The sequence below is a fragment of the Periplaneta americana genome, chromosome 9 (genome assembly GCF_040183065.1).
Source record: "Periplaneta americana isolate PAMFEO1 chromosome 9, P.americana_PAMFEO1_priV1, whole genome shotgun sequence".
Classification (NCBI taxonomy): Eukaryota; Metazoa; Arthropoda; class Insecta; order Blattodea; family Blattidae; genus Periplaneta; species Periplaneta americana.
The window spans coordinates 177,688,229-177,706,262 of NC_091125.1; the positions used below are offsets into that span (position 1 = coordinate 177,688,229).

The 18,034-nt window shown below is 36.8% G+C and overlaps 1 protein-coding gene across 3 annotated transcripts in view; it reads left to right on the plus strand.

Annotated features, from left to right (window-relative positions):
• Positions 1 to 18,034, plus strand: part of Root (ciliary rootlet coiled-coil, rootletin) — an 88,417-nt gene that overhangs the window by 14,714 nt on the left and 55,669 nt on the right. For all 3 annotated transcript variants that reach the window (XM_069836550.1, XM_069836549.1, XM_069836551.1), the window contains exons 2-8: positions 13 to 213; positions 6,536 to 6,708; positions 8,960 to 9,125; positions 13,949 to 14,158; positions 15,629 to 15,775; positions 16,635 to 16,813; positions 16,887 to 16,998. In XM_069836550.1, coding sequence (XP_069692651.1) covers positions 13 to 213; positions 6,536 to 6,708; positions 8,960 to 9,125; positions 13,949 to 14,158; positions 15,629 to 15,775; positions 16,635 to 16,813; positions 16,887 to 16,998 — 1,188 coding nt within the window. The remainder of the gene's footprint in view (positions 1 to 12; positions 214 to 6,535; positions 6,709 to 8,959; positions 9,126 to 13,948; positions 14,159 to 15,628; positions 15,776 to 16,634; positions 16,814 to 16,886; positions 16,999 to 18,034) is intronic.

The window sequence follows — 18,034 nt, forward strand, 5'->3', positions numbered from 1 at the left end:
TTTTGAATTCAGACGAGTGGTACGAGGATGGAACCAAGTAGATCAGCTGCTAGCGGCAGCACTGAAGATGTGGCTCCAGATGCTCTTCTCCGACAGAATCAGGACTTAAGAAGGAGGCTAGAAGACGAAGCTGCAAGTTACAAACGTAGATTGGAAACTTACAGGCAGGCTCAACAACATCAGGCTGCTTTAGTTAGTCGACTACAAGCAAAGGTAAATTTCTGTGAGTGCTTAATTTTTTTATTGGAAATTCTTCAGAAGAAGTGCACCAAGGAGACACATTGCCATCCCCTCCCCCCATACTCCCCCCCCCCCATACTTGTTACCATTATAACAGCGAGAGATCCAGGATGCAATACTGGGAAAACTGAACATTTGTATGTAATTCGTCCTGGACGTCTCGAATGTTATGTTAGCAATTAGTAGAAGGGGGGAGGATTTCATTTTTGTTACATTAATACTAATCATCGACCAAGAGATACAGAATTGTGACACTTTTATAAATCTTGAGTTGATGACATTATTTTAAAAAGTGTCATGACAATAACATCAGTCGGTAGAGTGGTGGCCTCCTGTGTCCGAGGTTGCGGGTTCGATCGCGGCCCAGATCGGTGGTATTTAAATGTGCATAAATGCGACAGGCTCATGTTAATAGATTTACTGGCATGTGAAAGAACTCCTGCGGGACAAAATTCTGCACACCGGCAATGCTGATATAACCTCGGTAGTTGCGAGCGTCGTTAAATAAAATATAGTTTACAGTATTACGATGACATGACACTCTATATACTTTTACGCGTTTTAAAAATCATATTTTCGCAGACATGTAGATCTTGATCATGTTCCCTACTAGGCCTAATGATTTTTCAGTTTGTGGTTTTTCCTTGAAAGAAAGAAATAGCCTACGCAAATGAAATGATTTACTGTACACATTTAAATAGGATAAACGTTAGTGTTCAGTGTTGCACATAAAATACATTTTATTTATAGTTTCAAAAAGTAAGACTTGATTTCGTTTACATAAATATTACATTTTAATTAGACGAACCTATATGATTATTTTGCACAAAGCCACATAAAATAGCATTCATGTGGAGTAGAGCTTGGCTATAACGTCGTCATCCTGGGTACCAGAAAAAGTGTACTGTTACAAACAAGGTGTGTAATGTTATGCTGTAAGCCAAGGAAGGTGGGGAATTATACAGTTTCGACCACTATTATGAGCTTGTATTATAATTCTTACATTTTTACTCTGTTTTTTATTTAAATTGCAACATTCTCTGTACATTTAAGTTTATGTTGTTGTTGTTGTTTTCTAATGCCAGGCTTTTGACAATAAAGTCATTTGACCTCTTGCACTCCAATATTTTTCAAAGATATTATCATGGTCAACCACTGAAGCACAGATTTTGAGGTACACAAGGTCTTAAGGAACCAACCTGGACAAATACCCAATGTCCCATCCCTACCTTCCCGTGGTGCAGCTGTTAGTAAGCATGATTTTACGAGCTGAACTAAAGGGAGGGGCTACTCATCAATTAGCACTGGTCAGCTTGATGAGTTAATGACTGAATTTGGTATAATTTTCCTCTATTCAATACCTAATTCCCTCTTTACCCTTTGCTATCCAGTCCTCTGACTGAACTCTTACTTTCTTCGACCCCGACGGCATTAGAGCATTCGAGGCCTAGGGGTTCATTTCCCTTTCCTTCCTCCTCTTCCTACTTTTCTGTTCCTAGTGCTGACCTGCTATGGCACTAAAATCGTCATCCAGTGGCTTAAGGAGGAAAAGCTGGTGATCAACAAGATCTCCCAGCTAGGTCCAATGGACCCGTCGACTAACAGCAGGTGTGGTCCTCCAGACATTCTGGGGGTTGTGTGTGAATGAAGTAGCCACCAAAACATTAAGATATGGTGTTCACTTAAATCGGCTACAACTTGCCATTTCTACTCCAATATGAAATGAGTACCATTAAGGTAAAATTATCCGGAGGTAAAATAGTCCCCCAATTGGATCTCCGGACGGGGACTACTTTAATGGTACAGAATCAACTAAACATCTTACAATGGAATGCTGGCAGTATAACATTTAAGTTTATGGAAAATATTCATTAGACATCTGTTCTGTATGTGCAGTATTATGTTCAGTGTCCATAATTGAGTGGCTCAGTGCCAGAGTTGCCTAAACCACAAATTTTTAGCCACAGATTTGTGCATAAAGTGACTGTAAATTATCATTTATAGTGTGCCAAAGATAAATGTTAGATTAGAGTAAATGAGAAATAATTTCCAATTGAGAGCATATAGTTTCAGGAAACGAGGTCTGAGTTTAGACATTCAATAACTTTTTTGAATGTAATTGTGGCTTAGGCAACTCTGGCACTGAGCCACAAATTCGCAGGCGCAGTATGTCAGTGCAGACTGTAAAGAGTAGGCTAGGCTCGGGATGGTGAAGGCAAATGCTGCTCTGCGCATGATGTCACCTTGATTACAGGAACAGCTAGCAAGCATTGGCTATGTGATATTTCTGATATCATGCCGTAACTCTATGATAGTCAATCAATCGTGCTGTAATTTTTTTAATTGATAGCTCAATGTCTAAGGAAAGCATAGAAAAAAAAATTCGAAATGAAAATATTTTTTTAAAAGTGAGAAAAAAAACTAATTCTGATGTGATCTGTTCAGAATTGACATTTACACCTTCAAAAATTAGTAAGTTTTATTTTTCACTTTAGATGGGGTGTCAAATTGAGAAGAATGTTGAGAAAGAATGGAAATTACTTTTAAAAGTGATTGCTACTCAATATAAAATGATATAGACCTACATGGTTTACAATAATTAGCCTGTATTTTGTAGGAACGAGAATATAAATTAAGAATTAATAAAGTTTCTAATACAATATATCTAATGATGCAATAGACAATAATAATAATAATAATAATAATAATAATAATAATAATAATCCTAAAGATAATGGTAATCCTAATAATAATGATTACGATAATGATAAATTATGATAATGGTGATAAAGATAATAATGATTATGGTAATGATGAAATAATAACGATGATAATTGTGATACTAATAATAATAATAATAATAATAATAATAACAATAATAATAGTTATGGTTACGATAATGATGATACTAATGACGAAATAATAATATTGATAAAAATGATGATAATATAATAATAATATTAATAATAATATTTTATTCTCTCTAATTACGAGTATAATGATGAATTTTTTGAAAGAATCTACTTACTCGGTTTCGTAATTTTGCCCTTCCTTTTGCGAAAGTGTTCCCATTTCGACTTCAGCACTTTGTCAGTTGGGAAAAAAAAAAGTCTTATGTCAGATTCCTTGGTCTTTTGATAACAATAATCTTCTTCTTCTTCTTCTTCTGCTTCAAGCTGTAGGCTTTAAGCCCGTTGCGGCTCCTTTATTTCTCGTATCCACCTTTTTGCTGGTCGGCCGATACTTCTTTTTCCAGTGGGTACATAGTCAGCGATTATTTTCGGGGTTCTATCTTGGCTCATCCGTTGTACGTGTTCCCACCATTTCTGTTTATACTCATCTACAGTTTCTAACAGACTGTTAACTTTTAGATTGTTTCTTATTTCCTCATTCTTGATGTGATCCAGTCGAGTTACTCCTACTACACTTCGAAGAAATCGCATTTCAGCTGCCTGTAGTCGACTTCTATCTTTCTCTTTTAACGTCCAAGTTTCACTCGCATATAAGCCCGTTGGTATTGCCATAACTTTATATAGTTTAATCTGTGTATCTTTCCTAGTTTTATTACGGAGTGTTCTTCTAATGGTCCCACATATATTGTTAAATTTGGCAATTTTATAATCAATATCTTTTTCATGAGTATATGATAGATGGCAGCCAAGGAAGTTAAAAGTATTAACTTGTTCTATGATATAGTCTTCCACTACTACCTTTGATCTCACCACCCTTTTGCCCATAAATGCCATTACTTTTGTTTTTTCTTTCGAAATAGTTAGATTCATATCTTTCGTAATTTTATATAATTCAAATAGCCCCCTTTGTAACGTATCCTCGTCACTAGCTAATATAACTTGATCATCAGCAAAGAGGAGGTTTTTTAAGAATTTTTTGTTTTTAACGTTTTCTGATATGTTGAACTTCTGCATTTGCAACTTAAATTTCCTCATTGCTTCGTCAATATAAAGATTAAAAAGTGTTGGCGACAAACTGCAGCCCTGTCTTACTCCTAAATTTACTGTCTCATAATACAGTTTTCCTTCTTTTGATTTGTAGCATATGGTGGAGTTTTCATATATACTTTTTACTATGTCTATTAAATGTTTAGGAATACCTCTCAATTCCATAATTTCCCAGAGTTTATCTCTTTTTATATTATCAAATGCCTTCTGATAGTCTATAAACAATAAATGGAGCTCTTTATTAAATTCTTTGGATTTTTCCATTATTTCTTTTATTGTGAATATGTTATCAATACATGATCTTCCTTTTCGGAATCCTGACTGTTCTTCCAAGAGGATGGTTTCGGTAATAACTTGTAATCGTTTTGTTATTATTTTTGCATATATTTTATATGCTTCATTTAATAAGCTAATTCCTCTGTAGTTAGTGCATTTACTTCGATCTCCTTTTTTGAATATAGGAATAATATTTGCTACTGTCCATTCTTCTGGGATTTTCTTCTGGATCCAACATTGATTTAGGAGTTTCAAAAATCTCGCTTTCCACTCAGCTGGAGCGTATTTTATTAATTCTATTTGAACACCATCAATGCCTGGTGATTTTCTATTTTTTGATCTCTCTAAAGCTTCTTCTAATTCCTTTAATTCAATATTATCAACTTCTGTAAAATCTGTTGATATATCCTGGTGTTTTATTCCATTATATATTTTTGATTTATCTGTCCACTGTTCCTTAAAATAAAGGATCCATTCTTCTCCCGATATTACATTTATGTCTGCTTTATCTCTTTCTTGTTTGGACAGATGTTTTATTATTTTATATGCATTTACTTGTCGTCCGTGTATATCGTGTTCAATATTCGCGACGTATCTATCCCAACTTTCTTTATGTGCCATTCTTACTTTCTTTTTTGTTTGAGCTGCAATCGCTTTATATGCTAATAAGTCTTTTTCCTGTTTTGTCTGTAATCATTTCAGATATAGTAATTTCTTTTCCTCTATCAAAGTTTTAAGGTCATCATTCCATATGTAGAGTCCTTTTTTATCTTTCTTTTTATTTCTAGTCCCTAAACATTCATTTGCAGCCTTTTCTATGATTTTCTTGATATTTGTCCATTCTTCAGTAATATCATCTCGTTCTTCATTTTCTTTAGTATATAGGGATAGTCCTTTAGAGTATAGATCTCGAATGGATGGTTCTTTTAGCAAATAAGTTTTCCAACATTTCTCCAGGGGTTTTTTCTTGTCACTACCTTTAGCCCATCTTGTTTTGAGTTCATGATCCGTAAATTGTTGAAGCATGTAAAGTCTCTAAGTATCTCTCCATTTTGGTTAATTATAGGTTCTCCATTAAACCCAACTATATTGGTGATTGGTACATTTCCTATCCGAGCATTAAGGTCTCCTACCAAAGCTATATAATCATTCTTATTACATTTTCCAATAACATATTGTAGTTGTTGATAAAATTTTTCGGATTCTGTTTTACGGCCATCTTCTGGGGCATATACTCCAATTATCGATAGATACCCTATATCTATTTTAAACTTTAATACAATTATTCGTTCACTGTACCATGTGTATGAATGTATTTTCTTTTTCCATATGGAGTTTACAAGTACAGCTACACCTGCTGATGCTCTTTGTTCCATTGGAACTCCTCCGTAAATCATAATAATAATAATATTAAAAATTATTACATCTGAGCAATAATTACTCATGCTGATGAAGATGCTGTTATGAAGAGAACGAAACATCCAGATTTCAACACACAATATAATAATAGTAGTAGTAATAATAATAATAATAATAATAATTATGAAATTATGAAATATAGCTCCTGACTTCGCAAAAAATATTATTTTCACAAGTACTGCCCATGCTGCTTTATGAGGCCTGACTGCTGCTAGTAATTAAGGTGACATCACAGCCTCAGCTGCCACCTCGATAACATGCGCAGTCCTTCACCTTTACTATAATCCTATGGGGATAGTGAGCTTATTGTCCCAGCAAATGCATTCACACTTCCATCAGTGCGGAAAGCGTCCAATAACGACGATGTGTCTTTCAAAAGCTGGGTGATTGATTTGGCCGCATTAACAGTTTTCATCAGGTTCGCCATCGTACGATTTTGCTTCATGGTGTGTTTATAGTATAATGTATGCAAATGTGTGTAATGCTGAGGAAGGATATGGAAGGATGGATTTAAGAACAGACATGAAACCTACACGTGTGAGGTTTTTGTTTCATGTGAATGAAGCGCTGTCCAGTGAGGTTTCTGTTTATGCGTTTCGAAGTTGTCAGTAAAACTCATTCCACTGTTGCCCACTTTGTAGGTGCTGCAATACAAGCAGCGTTGTGCAGAACTGGAAGGGCAGATGGCTGAGGGCTTGTCTGGGCCCGAGTCTCCTGTCAGGACTATGGCCCCTACCTCGTCCCTGGAGATGCGGGAGGACCGGATACACGACCTGGAGACTGCGCTGAGGAGGCTGGATGAGGAACGCAGAAAGTATGAATCAAGAATTATTGTTATTTTGAGTACCAGTACTTCTCCTATCTTGACCCACTTACACTGTCGTGCATGGCACCTAGTATTAAAAAAGGGAATAAAATTGAAGATTTTCGTCGTTATATTTTTGCAGCTGCGATTACTAGATTTCTGATTTTTAGGTCGCTAAAATGTGATTTTAGTACCTAAAAAAGGCTCTAAAATTCGAAAAAAAGACTAATGTAAAATCATAAAAAAAAGTTAAGTTACAAATTTGCTTATGTATTATTTACAAAACTGTTAAATTTAATAAATAATGAGGCGCATAGAATCAAAACCCTCCAAGTCCATAAAACAAAATTTGTGGGAAAATGGAAAAAAACTGTTTACATATGAATAAAGATTGTTGGGACATAAACAATGCTTTTATCAAGTGTTTTATTATCATTAGATACATTCAAACAAATTACAGGATTGCCTTTTCATTGAAACTAACAAATTCGTAAGGCTAAATTAGCACTTAACTGATTTTGAAACTGAAAAGTGTATTTGGAGGCTCTTGAAAGTAAGAGAATTAGTTCTAAGCATAAAAATGAGTCAAACAGGAAAACATATTTTTAATTTAATCTTACAAATTGTGTAGGCAATGATTATGCACATGCTTTAAACATAACAGCAGTATGAATCTGAATATGTTACACTTTTTAAGTTCATACAGATTTTACACAATATTGTCACATTCCTCTTCCTCCAGATGAACAGTTTCTTCTTCTTCTTCTTCTTCTTCTTCTTCTTCTTCTTCTCCTCCTCCTCCCTCCTCCTCCTCCTCCTCCTCCTCCTCCTCCTCCTTCTTCTTCTTCTTCTTCTTCTTCTTCTTCATGCAGAATTTGCAGAACTTAATACTCTCACATCTAAAATTTTTTGTGGATGTACACATCTATTTGTGATTATGAAGTCTATTATAGATTTCTGCCCTCATAGATATATTTGTGTTTCAATTATGTGGCTAGAATATGTTATTAATGAGAAGTTCATTTTGTGCGCGAAATTGTATTAATGAAATTGGTCTCTATTTTTATTCATAACTTTTTCATTAAACTTCGTTCTTTACTCCTCCTATTATTTCAACTCCTATCCTCTCATTGAAGTCTCCAAGGATGAACATTTCTTTTCCTTTCGGTATGTCATCAGTTTCTGCAGGTCTTGATAAAATCTTTCCCTTCTCTTTGTTTGTTAATATGAGGTGCATTAACACAAATTATGTATACTGATTCATTCTGGTTCATGGCTAATTGTACTTTTACTCGTAGTAGTCTGTCATCGAAGTACTTGACATCTTGAATATTATCCTCGTATTTTTCGCTTATTAATAATCCTACTCCAGATTGAGCCCTTTCATCTTTTTCTTTCCCACTATGTATAAACATGTAGTTGTCAAACTTTGCCTTTCTTCTTTACTTCAGATAGTGTACATATCTCAGTTATGTGATTATTAAGTTCTATTATAACTTCATTAAGTGATGTCACATTCCAGTATTCTATTTGCATTATATTCCGTTTCCAAAATCTTTTCCCTTTCTTCGCCTTTTTGTCGTCATCAGTCAAATCCGTCCAGTGGTCTGAATGTCTGAGCAGCACTGGACAACACTCAGCCTCGCTTATGTGTGTGTTTTTTTCAGGGTATGCCCTCTTAGTCAGTAGTTTTGGTTTTTAGGCACCGAAAACCTGCCTCCATCCCCTCACTTTAGTTACTGTAATCATACAGCATTGCCATGAGGAGGCAATCCAGTTACAAGTAGCAGTTGTTCAGCTACATGGCATTTCTTGGCATTTATGATCCCAATTTGACTGACATCAAATTCAAATAAAGAGATGACTTGATCAATTTCAGTTTTCAAAATTTCACGGCCCAGCCTGAGACAGTTACAGGCCTTGGTGATCCTAACCAAGACCTGTAACTGTCTCAGGCTGGGCCGTGAAATTTTGAAAACTGAAATTGATCAAGTCATCTCTTTATTTGAATTTTACTAATGTGTACACTGTGTACACTACTGGCATGCCACATGGTAAAACAAATGACGAAAGTTCTATAATTATCAGAGCTTTGCTGTATAGACTCCCTTCTGCTTCATAACTGTTGAGAATTTTTTTCTTTGTCATTTTGTAGATGAAAATATTAAGGAAAAAAAGTAAGAAGAAAGTAAATAAAAAAGAATAAATTTAACGAGATGTATTTGATTGGTTATAATGGCTTCCCTCGTTGTTGCTGTAGGTGTGAGAAGGTGATGCAGCTGAACACAGCCCTGCGCGACCAGTTGGAGGAGTCCCACCAGACCAATGACGCCCTCACATCGGACCTACAGAAGCTCACCAACGATTGGGAGCAGTTGCGGGAGGAAATGCTGATCAAAGAGGACGAGTGGAAGGAAGAAGAGCAGGTCTGTTATGAGTGCTCAACCTAGAGCAGTGACAGTTCTTCACAAGAAATTTAAAATGACTTAAGGCAAAATCAAAGCGTGTTGAACCGAATCGAATAGAATTCATGAGATAGAATATTTATTCCACTGCCGGAACAGAATTTCCTGTTTCGGGTATGATCTCGTATGTTCTCGTGAAGCCTTCTTAAAAAAACAGATGAGCCATATCCATTTTTGGTAGCGAAATTTCTTTATTGAAAATTATTGCTGAAATAGTACATATACACAAAATTACAATTCAATAATATGAACGAAGAAAATTAATGAATTTTGTTCAACATTATCTGCTGTTGAATGACAAAACACAAAAGTACTACTGTAATAATTATTCCCGTGATAATGCTTGAAGTGAAAAGTAAATTAACAGAATTATCAGCTAAAAATTAAAATGCAAAGCAGCTCTAAAGAACGAAATTTTGCTCCACCTCTCAAAATATAGTCAAATAAAGTGAAAATTCTCCATGTATACAGTATTCTCTTTTCTTGTTTTGGATATTTGTTTCTTCTCTTTCCGCCTCTTCATATAACTGTGCTAAAACCATTATGTGATCCATTTCAATCTGTGCATGGTTTGGTTCGATTCCACTAGATGTACGTGTCGGCAGACGTTTCGTTTTGATTCCACTAAGTGGGAGCGGGCCTTTAGAGAGAAACACCAGCTGCAGGATAGGATAAATTCCTCATTGAGGTTCATGACATGTGTGCAGTAAATTACTTATATCATCAAATATAAGAGTATTGATTCTTACAAGTCATGATACCGTGTATAGCAGTGATCCCAATTTGCTAAGAGCTGTGGATCCCAACTTTTTGCAAAAGTCAGCCATGGAACCAATACGTTTTCAAAGTTTGGTATCTGTGAAGTAGCTGTAGGTAGGTTGAGATAGGTAAAAGTTAATTTATACTAATTTTATTTATGACAAGTTAAAACTTAAACATATATACTATGTGTGTGCTTGCATGCGTGCTTTTTAGCAAGTTTTCCATTGAATATCATGGGAGAAATCATGCTACTTTTTATTTCTAAGAATTCATTTCGCATCCGGTTTGTATTTCCTACTTTTGACAGATAACAAAGTATCGAAAATGGTTGCACGTAAAGATATGTGGAACAAAATGAAACTAGATATCTCAAAGCTGTTTCTTATAATCAGGTAATATCTTCACCCAGAATTAGTCCAGTATACAGGATTTCAGTGAACCACACTAATCACGTCAACAAGGTCACCATGGGCAAAAGACTTTCTGATCAGGATTTGATGTAATAATATGGTGGCAATCCTTCGTCAGTAGACTCCAAAGTTGGGAAGTTATTGAGAATGATATCTTCATCTTGGCTTGCCCATAGCCTTAATTTCTTAATTACTGTCTCCATCTTATCTTGAAAAATATTCACGTCACTGCCTCAAAAACTTACACTGAGACTGTTTATGAATGCAATTCTGTGGGTGCCGTATTATACAACAGACCAGATGGAAATTTATAATCACTCAGAAATAGTCGCACAGTACTTTCTATAATGAGAAAATTAAAATGGAAAGAAATATACCTGGCTTGTATGATTCATTTGTTTTTTGTTTGTAAAACATCAGCAAAGAGAAAAAACAACTAGCTACGAAAGTGCGAAGACAATTGTTATTTAGTTTCGAAAGTGCGGTAGAAAATCTGAAAAAGTACAAGTCTCCAGGTATCGATCAAATTCCAGCAGAATTAATACAAGAGGAGGGAAGGGCATTATCTAGCGAAATTTATAAACTTGTACTTGCTATTTGGGAAAAGGAATTGTACCAGAACAATGGAAGGAGTCCATAATTGTACCTATTTTTAAGAAGGGGGACAAGACTAACTGTGGTAACTTTCGAGGAATATCACTTTTGTTGACTTCATACAAAATTTTGTCCAATATTCTTTTGAGAAGATTAACTCCATATGTAGATGAAATTATTGAGGATCATCAGTGCGGTTTTCGGCGTAATAGATCGACTATTGATCAGATTTTTTGTATTCAACAGATATTGCAAAAAAATGGGAGTATAAGGGTACAGTACATCAGTTATTCATAGATTTGAAAAGGCATATGACTTGGTTAAGAGAGAATTTATTGAATTTGGTATTCCCAAGAAACTAGTTCGATTAATTAAAATGTGTCTCAGTCAAACGTACAGCAGAGTCTGTATAGGCCAGTTTCTATCTGATGCTTTTCCAATTCACTGCGGGCTAAAGAAGGAGGTGCACTATCACCTTTACTTTTTAACTTTGCTCTAGAACAGCGGTCTCAAACATGAGCTAATCGGGCAGACCTCGCTCCTTCCAGAATAACGCCGCCCTCACGAGAGCAGCTAAATAAGCGTTCGGGTATGTTCGTGACAGTGACGTCAAACACCGCATAATATGAACAGATCGACTCGGTCACTTACAGTTACACATTGCTTTCCGTTAGCATCCGTAGAGAAATGTCTCTGTCTAAAGTGGCTAGGAAATCTGAAAACTATGCGTTACAAGAAAGTTTGGAAAAAGAATATTTGTTTACAGCGTAATAAGGTTGAGATAAAGGAATTTTTAGACAGTCTTTAAGCACCCAGTACCAGAGCTTATTGATGAGGAATGCATACAAGATTTAGCCTTTCTTAGTCATATCACTGCGTCGTAGTCAAAAGCCTACAAGGGAAAGAAAGCTTCATAACTGACATGTGTGATAAAATCAAATCTTTTATCATGAGGCTCGCATTATTAGAAACTCGGGAACATTAAAAGGTTATCTGGTTTAACACAACAGCAACTTATTAGATACAGTGAAATTTTGAAAGATCTTAGAATATCATGTGAGCTTAGATTCAAGGAGTTTCATCTTTTTAAAAAGGATTTTGAATTGTTTACAACTCCATTTTCGGTTATGTATAATGTGTATAGGTTATGTACAGTATATGTGTGGTGTGTTCATTTATACAATTTTGTATAGTTGATTAGCTTTTGTTATTTTTAATATTTTACACTTTTAATTTTAATTTTGAGGCTTTTTAACATGAATGTTACAATATACAAGTAAGTTATTTATCATTCCCGAATATGAATGAATACACATACAGTATATGGAATATATCCATTCAGAAAGCTTACTTTCATTTTCCTTGCGTAGAGACCACTCGCATTATCACATGCTACAGATTATGTACATGCCTAACGTGAAATATAATACGTTAATAACATGTAATGAATCAAAGGTGATGTGGTGTACGTCTTATCACAGAAGCGTTACAATCAGTGCTCTCAAGGTTACATGGGGTCCTTCAGTTTCACAATGACTAATGATGCTTTGCCCAGTGCAGTTTTAACCTTGAGACCGCTGCTCTAGAGTATGCCATTAGGAAAGTTCAGGATAACAGAGAGGGTTTGGAATTGAACGGGTTACATCAGCTGCTTGTCTATGCGGATGACGTGAATATGTTAGGAGAAAATCCACAAACGATTAGGGAAAATACGGGAATTTTACTTGTAGTAAGTAAAGCGATAGGTTTGGAAGTAAATCCCGAAAAGACAAAGTATATGATTATGTCTCGTGACCAGAATATTGTACGAAATGGAAACATAAAAATTGAAGATTTATCCTTCGAAGAGGTGGAAAAATTCAAATATCTCTGAGCAACAGTAACAAATATAAATGACACTCAGGAGAAAGTTAAATGCAGAATAAATATGGGAAATGCCTGTTATTATTCGGTTGAGAAGCTTTTGTCATCCAGTCTGCTGTCAAAAAATTTGAAAGTTAGAATTTATAAAACAATTATATTACCGATTGTTCTATATGGTTGTGAAACTTGGACTCTCACTTTGAGAGAGGAACAGAGATTAAGGGTGTTTGAGAATAAGGTGCTTAGGAAAATATTTGAGGCTAAGAAGGATGAAGTTACACAACACAGAACTGCACGCATTGTATTCTTCACCTGACATAATTAGGACATAAATCCAGACGTTTGAGATGGGCAGGGCATGTAGCACGTATGGGCAAATCCAGAAATGCATATAGAGTGTTAGTTGGGAGACCGGAGGGAAAAAGACCATTGGGAAGGTCGAGACGTAGATGGAAGGATAATATAAAATGGATTTGAGGGAGGTGGGATATGATGGTAGGGACTGAATTAATCTTGCACAGGATAGGGACCGATGGCTGGTTTATGTGAGGGCGACAATGAACCTCTGGGTTCCTTAAAAGCCATTTGTAAGTAAGCAAATATACTGTATGTATATATATAGAGAGAGAGAGATAGACAGATATTTAACCATGCTGTATTAAATGATATTGGTAGGTTATTTAGCATCAATGGAATTGGTGATAACGACATATTTGGCGAGATGAGGCTGAGGATTCGCCATGGATTACCTGACATTAGCTTTGTATTTATGGAACATTTCGGAAAAAACCCACCAACGTAATCAGCCCAAGCTGGAATGGAACCCATGCCTGCCAGAAACTTGTTTCTACATAGTAACTTAGAATAATTTTTATATAATTTTTGTACTCTTTTCTTCAGAAGATGGACACCACATTGAAACTAATCCAGTGAGTTAAAATACCAGAATCATTTAATATTAACACAGAAGTAGTTGTTTACTTAAATAACTTAACAGTTCTGAGGTCCTTTTTGTAGTTAGTTGTTTTGAAAATGTTTTTGGACGCAAATGTCTTCACATTGCACTTTGCAGTAAATTTAATGTTTGCAGAGTCCTCGCACCGTTATTTCAGTTTTCCATTCTGATGCTGAAATATTCGTGTTTTGTGATTGCAGGCATTCAACGATTACTACACAATGGAGCATAACCGATTGCTGAATGTGTGGCGGGATGTGGTCTCAGTCAAGAGAATGTTTGCAGAGATGAAATCTGCCACAGAGAGAGATCTGTCCAAGCTCAACTCCGAGATCTCATCTACATCTCGAGAAATGACGAATGCTTGTGGAGGCATCATCAGCGCAATGCACAAGACCAGCAGGTCCGAGGTTCGTGTATATTATGGTAAAACATAAACTGTAACTAAGAGGTGCGTTTTTGGTCTTGAGCCAAAAATCTTATAGTATAGGGGAACAGAAATGTGTATCATACACCACAATGATATCTTTCTAAGCTCTTACTTTAAGAATAAAATTTGCTGCCATGGCAGTGTAGTGGCTAGAGTCATCTTCAACAGTCTTGAACCAAAAACCTTACAGAATAGGGGAATAGAAATGTGTATCATACACCACTGGTTAGTCATCCACAATGATATCTTTCTAAGCTCTTACAGTAATTCAAATGGATTTGAGGGAGGTGGGATATGATTGTAGAGACTGGATTAATCTTGCCCAGAATAGGGACCGATGTCAGGCTTATGTGAGGGCAGCAATGAATCTCTGGGTTCCTTAAAAACCATTTGTAAGCAAGTAAGCTCCTACTCTAAATATAAAATTTTCCGCCAGAGCAGTGTAGTGTCTAGAGCACTAGACTTATCGTATGGACCCGGGTTCGATCCCCAGCATACCTCCGATTTATAACTTATGTTGGGTAAGTCTGTGATTCAGGTGACACAGGGGTTTTCTCCGGAGTTCCGTTTCCCCTGTGACATTTAAAAAAAATCTCCATCTCATCTCATCTCTGTCATCTCGTATCATGTCCTTTCTCGTATCTCTTCTCATTTCATCATATCTCATCTCATCTCTCATCTTTTATATCTTATTTATTTCTGTGTTATGAATAGTTTAAATATATATATATATATATATATATATATATATATATATAGAACAGGTGTCTATCATACAAGAAAATGAGCAAAGACAAAATGCGGTGCTGTGCAATTATGCGGTACTCATGCATACAAACAAGCTCTCATTCCCACTGTGTTCGCCCAGTAGCTCAATAGCATCATTGACTCCTTTGTGATAACATGTATGTGGTCGAACAGCATGTGTTATGTACAACACAAGATGTCAGAGACACTTTCGTAGAAAATTTCCAAATTCCCTGATACCCAATAGGTCTATGATTTACAAATTAGTGGCAGAACTTCGTGCAACGGGATCACTGATGAGTACACTATAACGATCATTTATGTTTATCTTTAACTTGGCTTCAACAATTTGTAATTGAGAGCATGATTTACATTTTACAGGGTTGAAGTGATGTGAGATTTTGGGATTTTCACCATGTCATGGATGCAGAAACATCTTGTAGATCTGTGACACAGTGTAAAAACAAAATATTTCGATGTTTCTGCATCAGTGAACTAGCTTCTCTTACTCATATCCGTAAAACATTCAAATACCTGTTTTTGTGGTTGTGTGCTATTGAACAGTCAGTATTTCTCATTCCTCTGTGGGTCAGACAGATGTTAGCAACCAGTCATTGACTTGTAGAATAATCTATATTGCATTTTCATTGAGGACATCAGATATTTGTAACACATTTTGATTGACTGCTGGTCTGTGATGCAGGAGAGGCAGCAGCACCAGATGGAGCAGGAGGTGGTAGACCTGCGCTCGCAAATCCACACGCTGCAGACCCAGCATGAGGCCGTGCTGTTCGAAGTGAGGCAGAAAGAGGAGAGGATCCAGCACCTGCTCAGGGAGATCCAGAGTCTGGTTGGTATTGAGTGTGTTGTGGAGCTATTACCTTCACTAAAGGTGCTTCTACATGGTTCAACACATGCAATCTGGGGAGAATATTGAAAGAATCACATTGAAAATGAATGTTCAATTAAGATACATGCAGATTTTGTGTCTACATGGTGAGCCGTGTTGAATATCATCTTCACTACGTGCATATATAGTAATTAATAAATATTAAATATCAATCCAATACTTAGGCCTATTTGATTCACAAAATTGTGGTTGAACACTCCATAGGCACTCCTATTTGCGATAATCTTTAATAAAGCTAGTTGTATTTGCCTCCATTTTCAGCTTAAAAGGTCCACCATCACCAAACAAAAGAATTTTCAGTTTTTTTATGGCCACCTGAAACAACCAGCTGCTCGGTACATGCTATTGTTGAACGAAACATATACAAGGTACCCACTGGCGATGGGTAGCTTTCAATTGTAGCATGCGCTCACATTTTTAGTGGAAAAAAGCATGCACAATTGAATGTGTTTCGTTCACTCTGGCATAAATTGCTTGAAAACTTAAAGTTGAACTGTGCAGATGCACCTTAACATTACTTTGTTCATGCAGACAGTAATTCATTCATGTCACGTTTTTGTGCCTTTGAAAGAATAGTAAAAAGCAGAAACAGAATTGTGTTCGGTATGCATAATGTTGACTCAGAACAAACAGTAGTTAATGTCCATGAAGTGTCCATACTCAGTACCAGCTGTGCATCGTGCTCACAGAGTTGGTGGCTGCGTATAATAAACAGTGCCATGTGAAGATCTCAGTAGACTTCATTCATTTTCTTCAGGGAGAATTCTCTGTAGGGCCCTTGATTGCCTTTGCTCTGCAGGAGGAGCGGTGTGGGGAGGCGGAGCACGAGGTGGGGCAGGTCCTGCGCATGCAGGAGGAGGTGGAGCTGTTGCAGAACGCCCTGCGTGACATTGCTCATGCTGTCATTCAGGATGCAGAGAATCGGGACACGGAGCCGCCCCACCTGCACCTGACGCCCACCGGCCCCGTGCCCCAGCGGTGAGTGCCGTGCTGTACCTTGCTCGTGTTGCTGTGCTGTCCTCGTGCTGTGTGACCCGTTGTCTCTGTCCAGGTCGCCCAAGCGGGCTCTGCGCACTCCCACTTCTCCGGCGTTTGCTGAAAGCACCATCTCCGCAGTTCAGGCGTCGCTGCACAAGTACCAGCTGCAGATCCACGAACTGCAGGTCAGTGAGCAGTGCTTGTGATGTACAAGTTTGTTGATTATTAGATATGTGTACTTCATTTTGGCAGGAATAGAACTGTAAAAAACATGATTGAAAATACGAAAAAAAAGAATGTACAAGGGCTGTTCGGAAAGTTCTTGATTTGCATAGAAGGAAACTGTAAATGATGTAAGGTTTTGTTTTATTTATTATAAGGTCATTGCACTTACAATGGGCCTAATGAAAGAATATAATAAAATATCACTCCACCATGAAGTAACTATGGAATGTATCACTCTGTCAAAGCACGTGGTAAAAATGCAAACATAATTTGTTTTCACATAGCTAAGCATTTGCAGAGGTTAGGTACAAAGATTAGGATATTGTAACTTTAATTCAAAACAAGAATGTAACTTTTATTGTTACGACAATAATCACTTTCTATAATTGAATGTAAACATTCCCGTCAACAATGGGATTTCCACTCCACACAGTTACACAATATTCGTTATTGCATTCCACAGACGACAATGACAATTTACTTGGATTATTGAGAACAACAATGTACTGCTAATTTTAACCAATGTTCACAAAGCACTATTTACAAATCAGAACTGTCAGTTCTCAGTTCACAGTTCGTTTGCCTTGGCTAGTTCTTCCAGCTCAGTCACTCGAGTTTACAGTATCTCGAATCCCAGACCTTCAGAGACAATCCGCTGAACTTCGAACTCAGGTCCCCAACTGTGGTCCACTGCACTCAAACTCAGGACTTCCGGCTCCCACAGTTACAGACACATTCAAGTCGAACTCCGGTCTCGAAGCTGGCTTCACTGCTACACTGACTGGCTGACCAAAAAAACTGACGACTGCAACTAACTAACTACTCAAGTTCACTCGCGTGTCGTATTTATAACTAGACCATAGTTTCGGGAAAGTATGATGCTAGAAATTTCTACAGATGTCCAGAAGATGGCACCTCTCGATTTCTCTGGATTTCTCCCCTCAGTTACAGGCGCATTACTCCCCCCTCTCTGCCGCAGTCGCCGTCTCTCCTCTC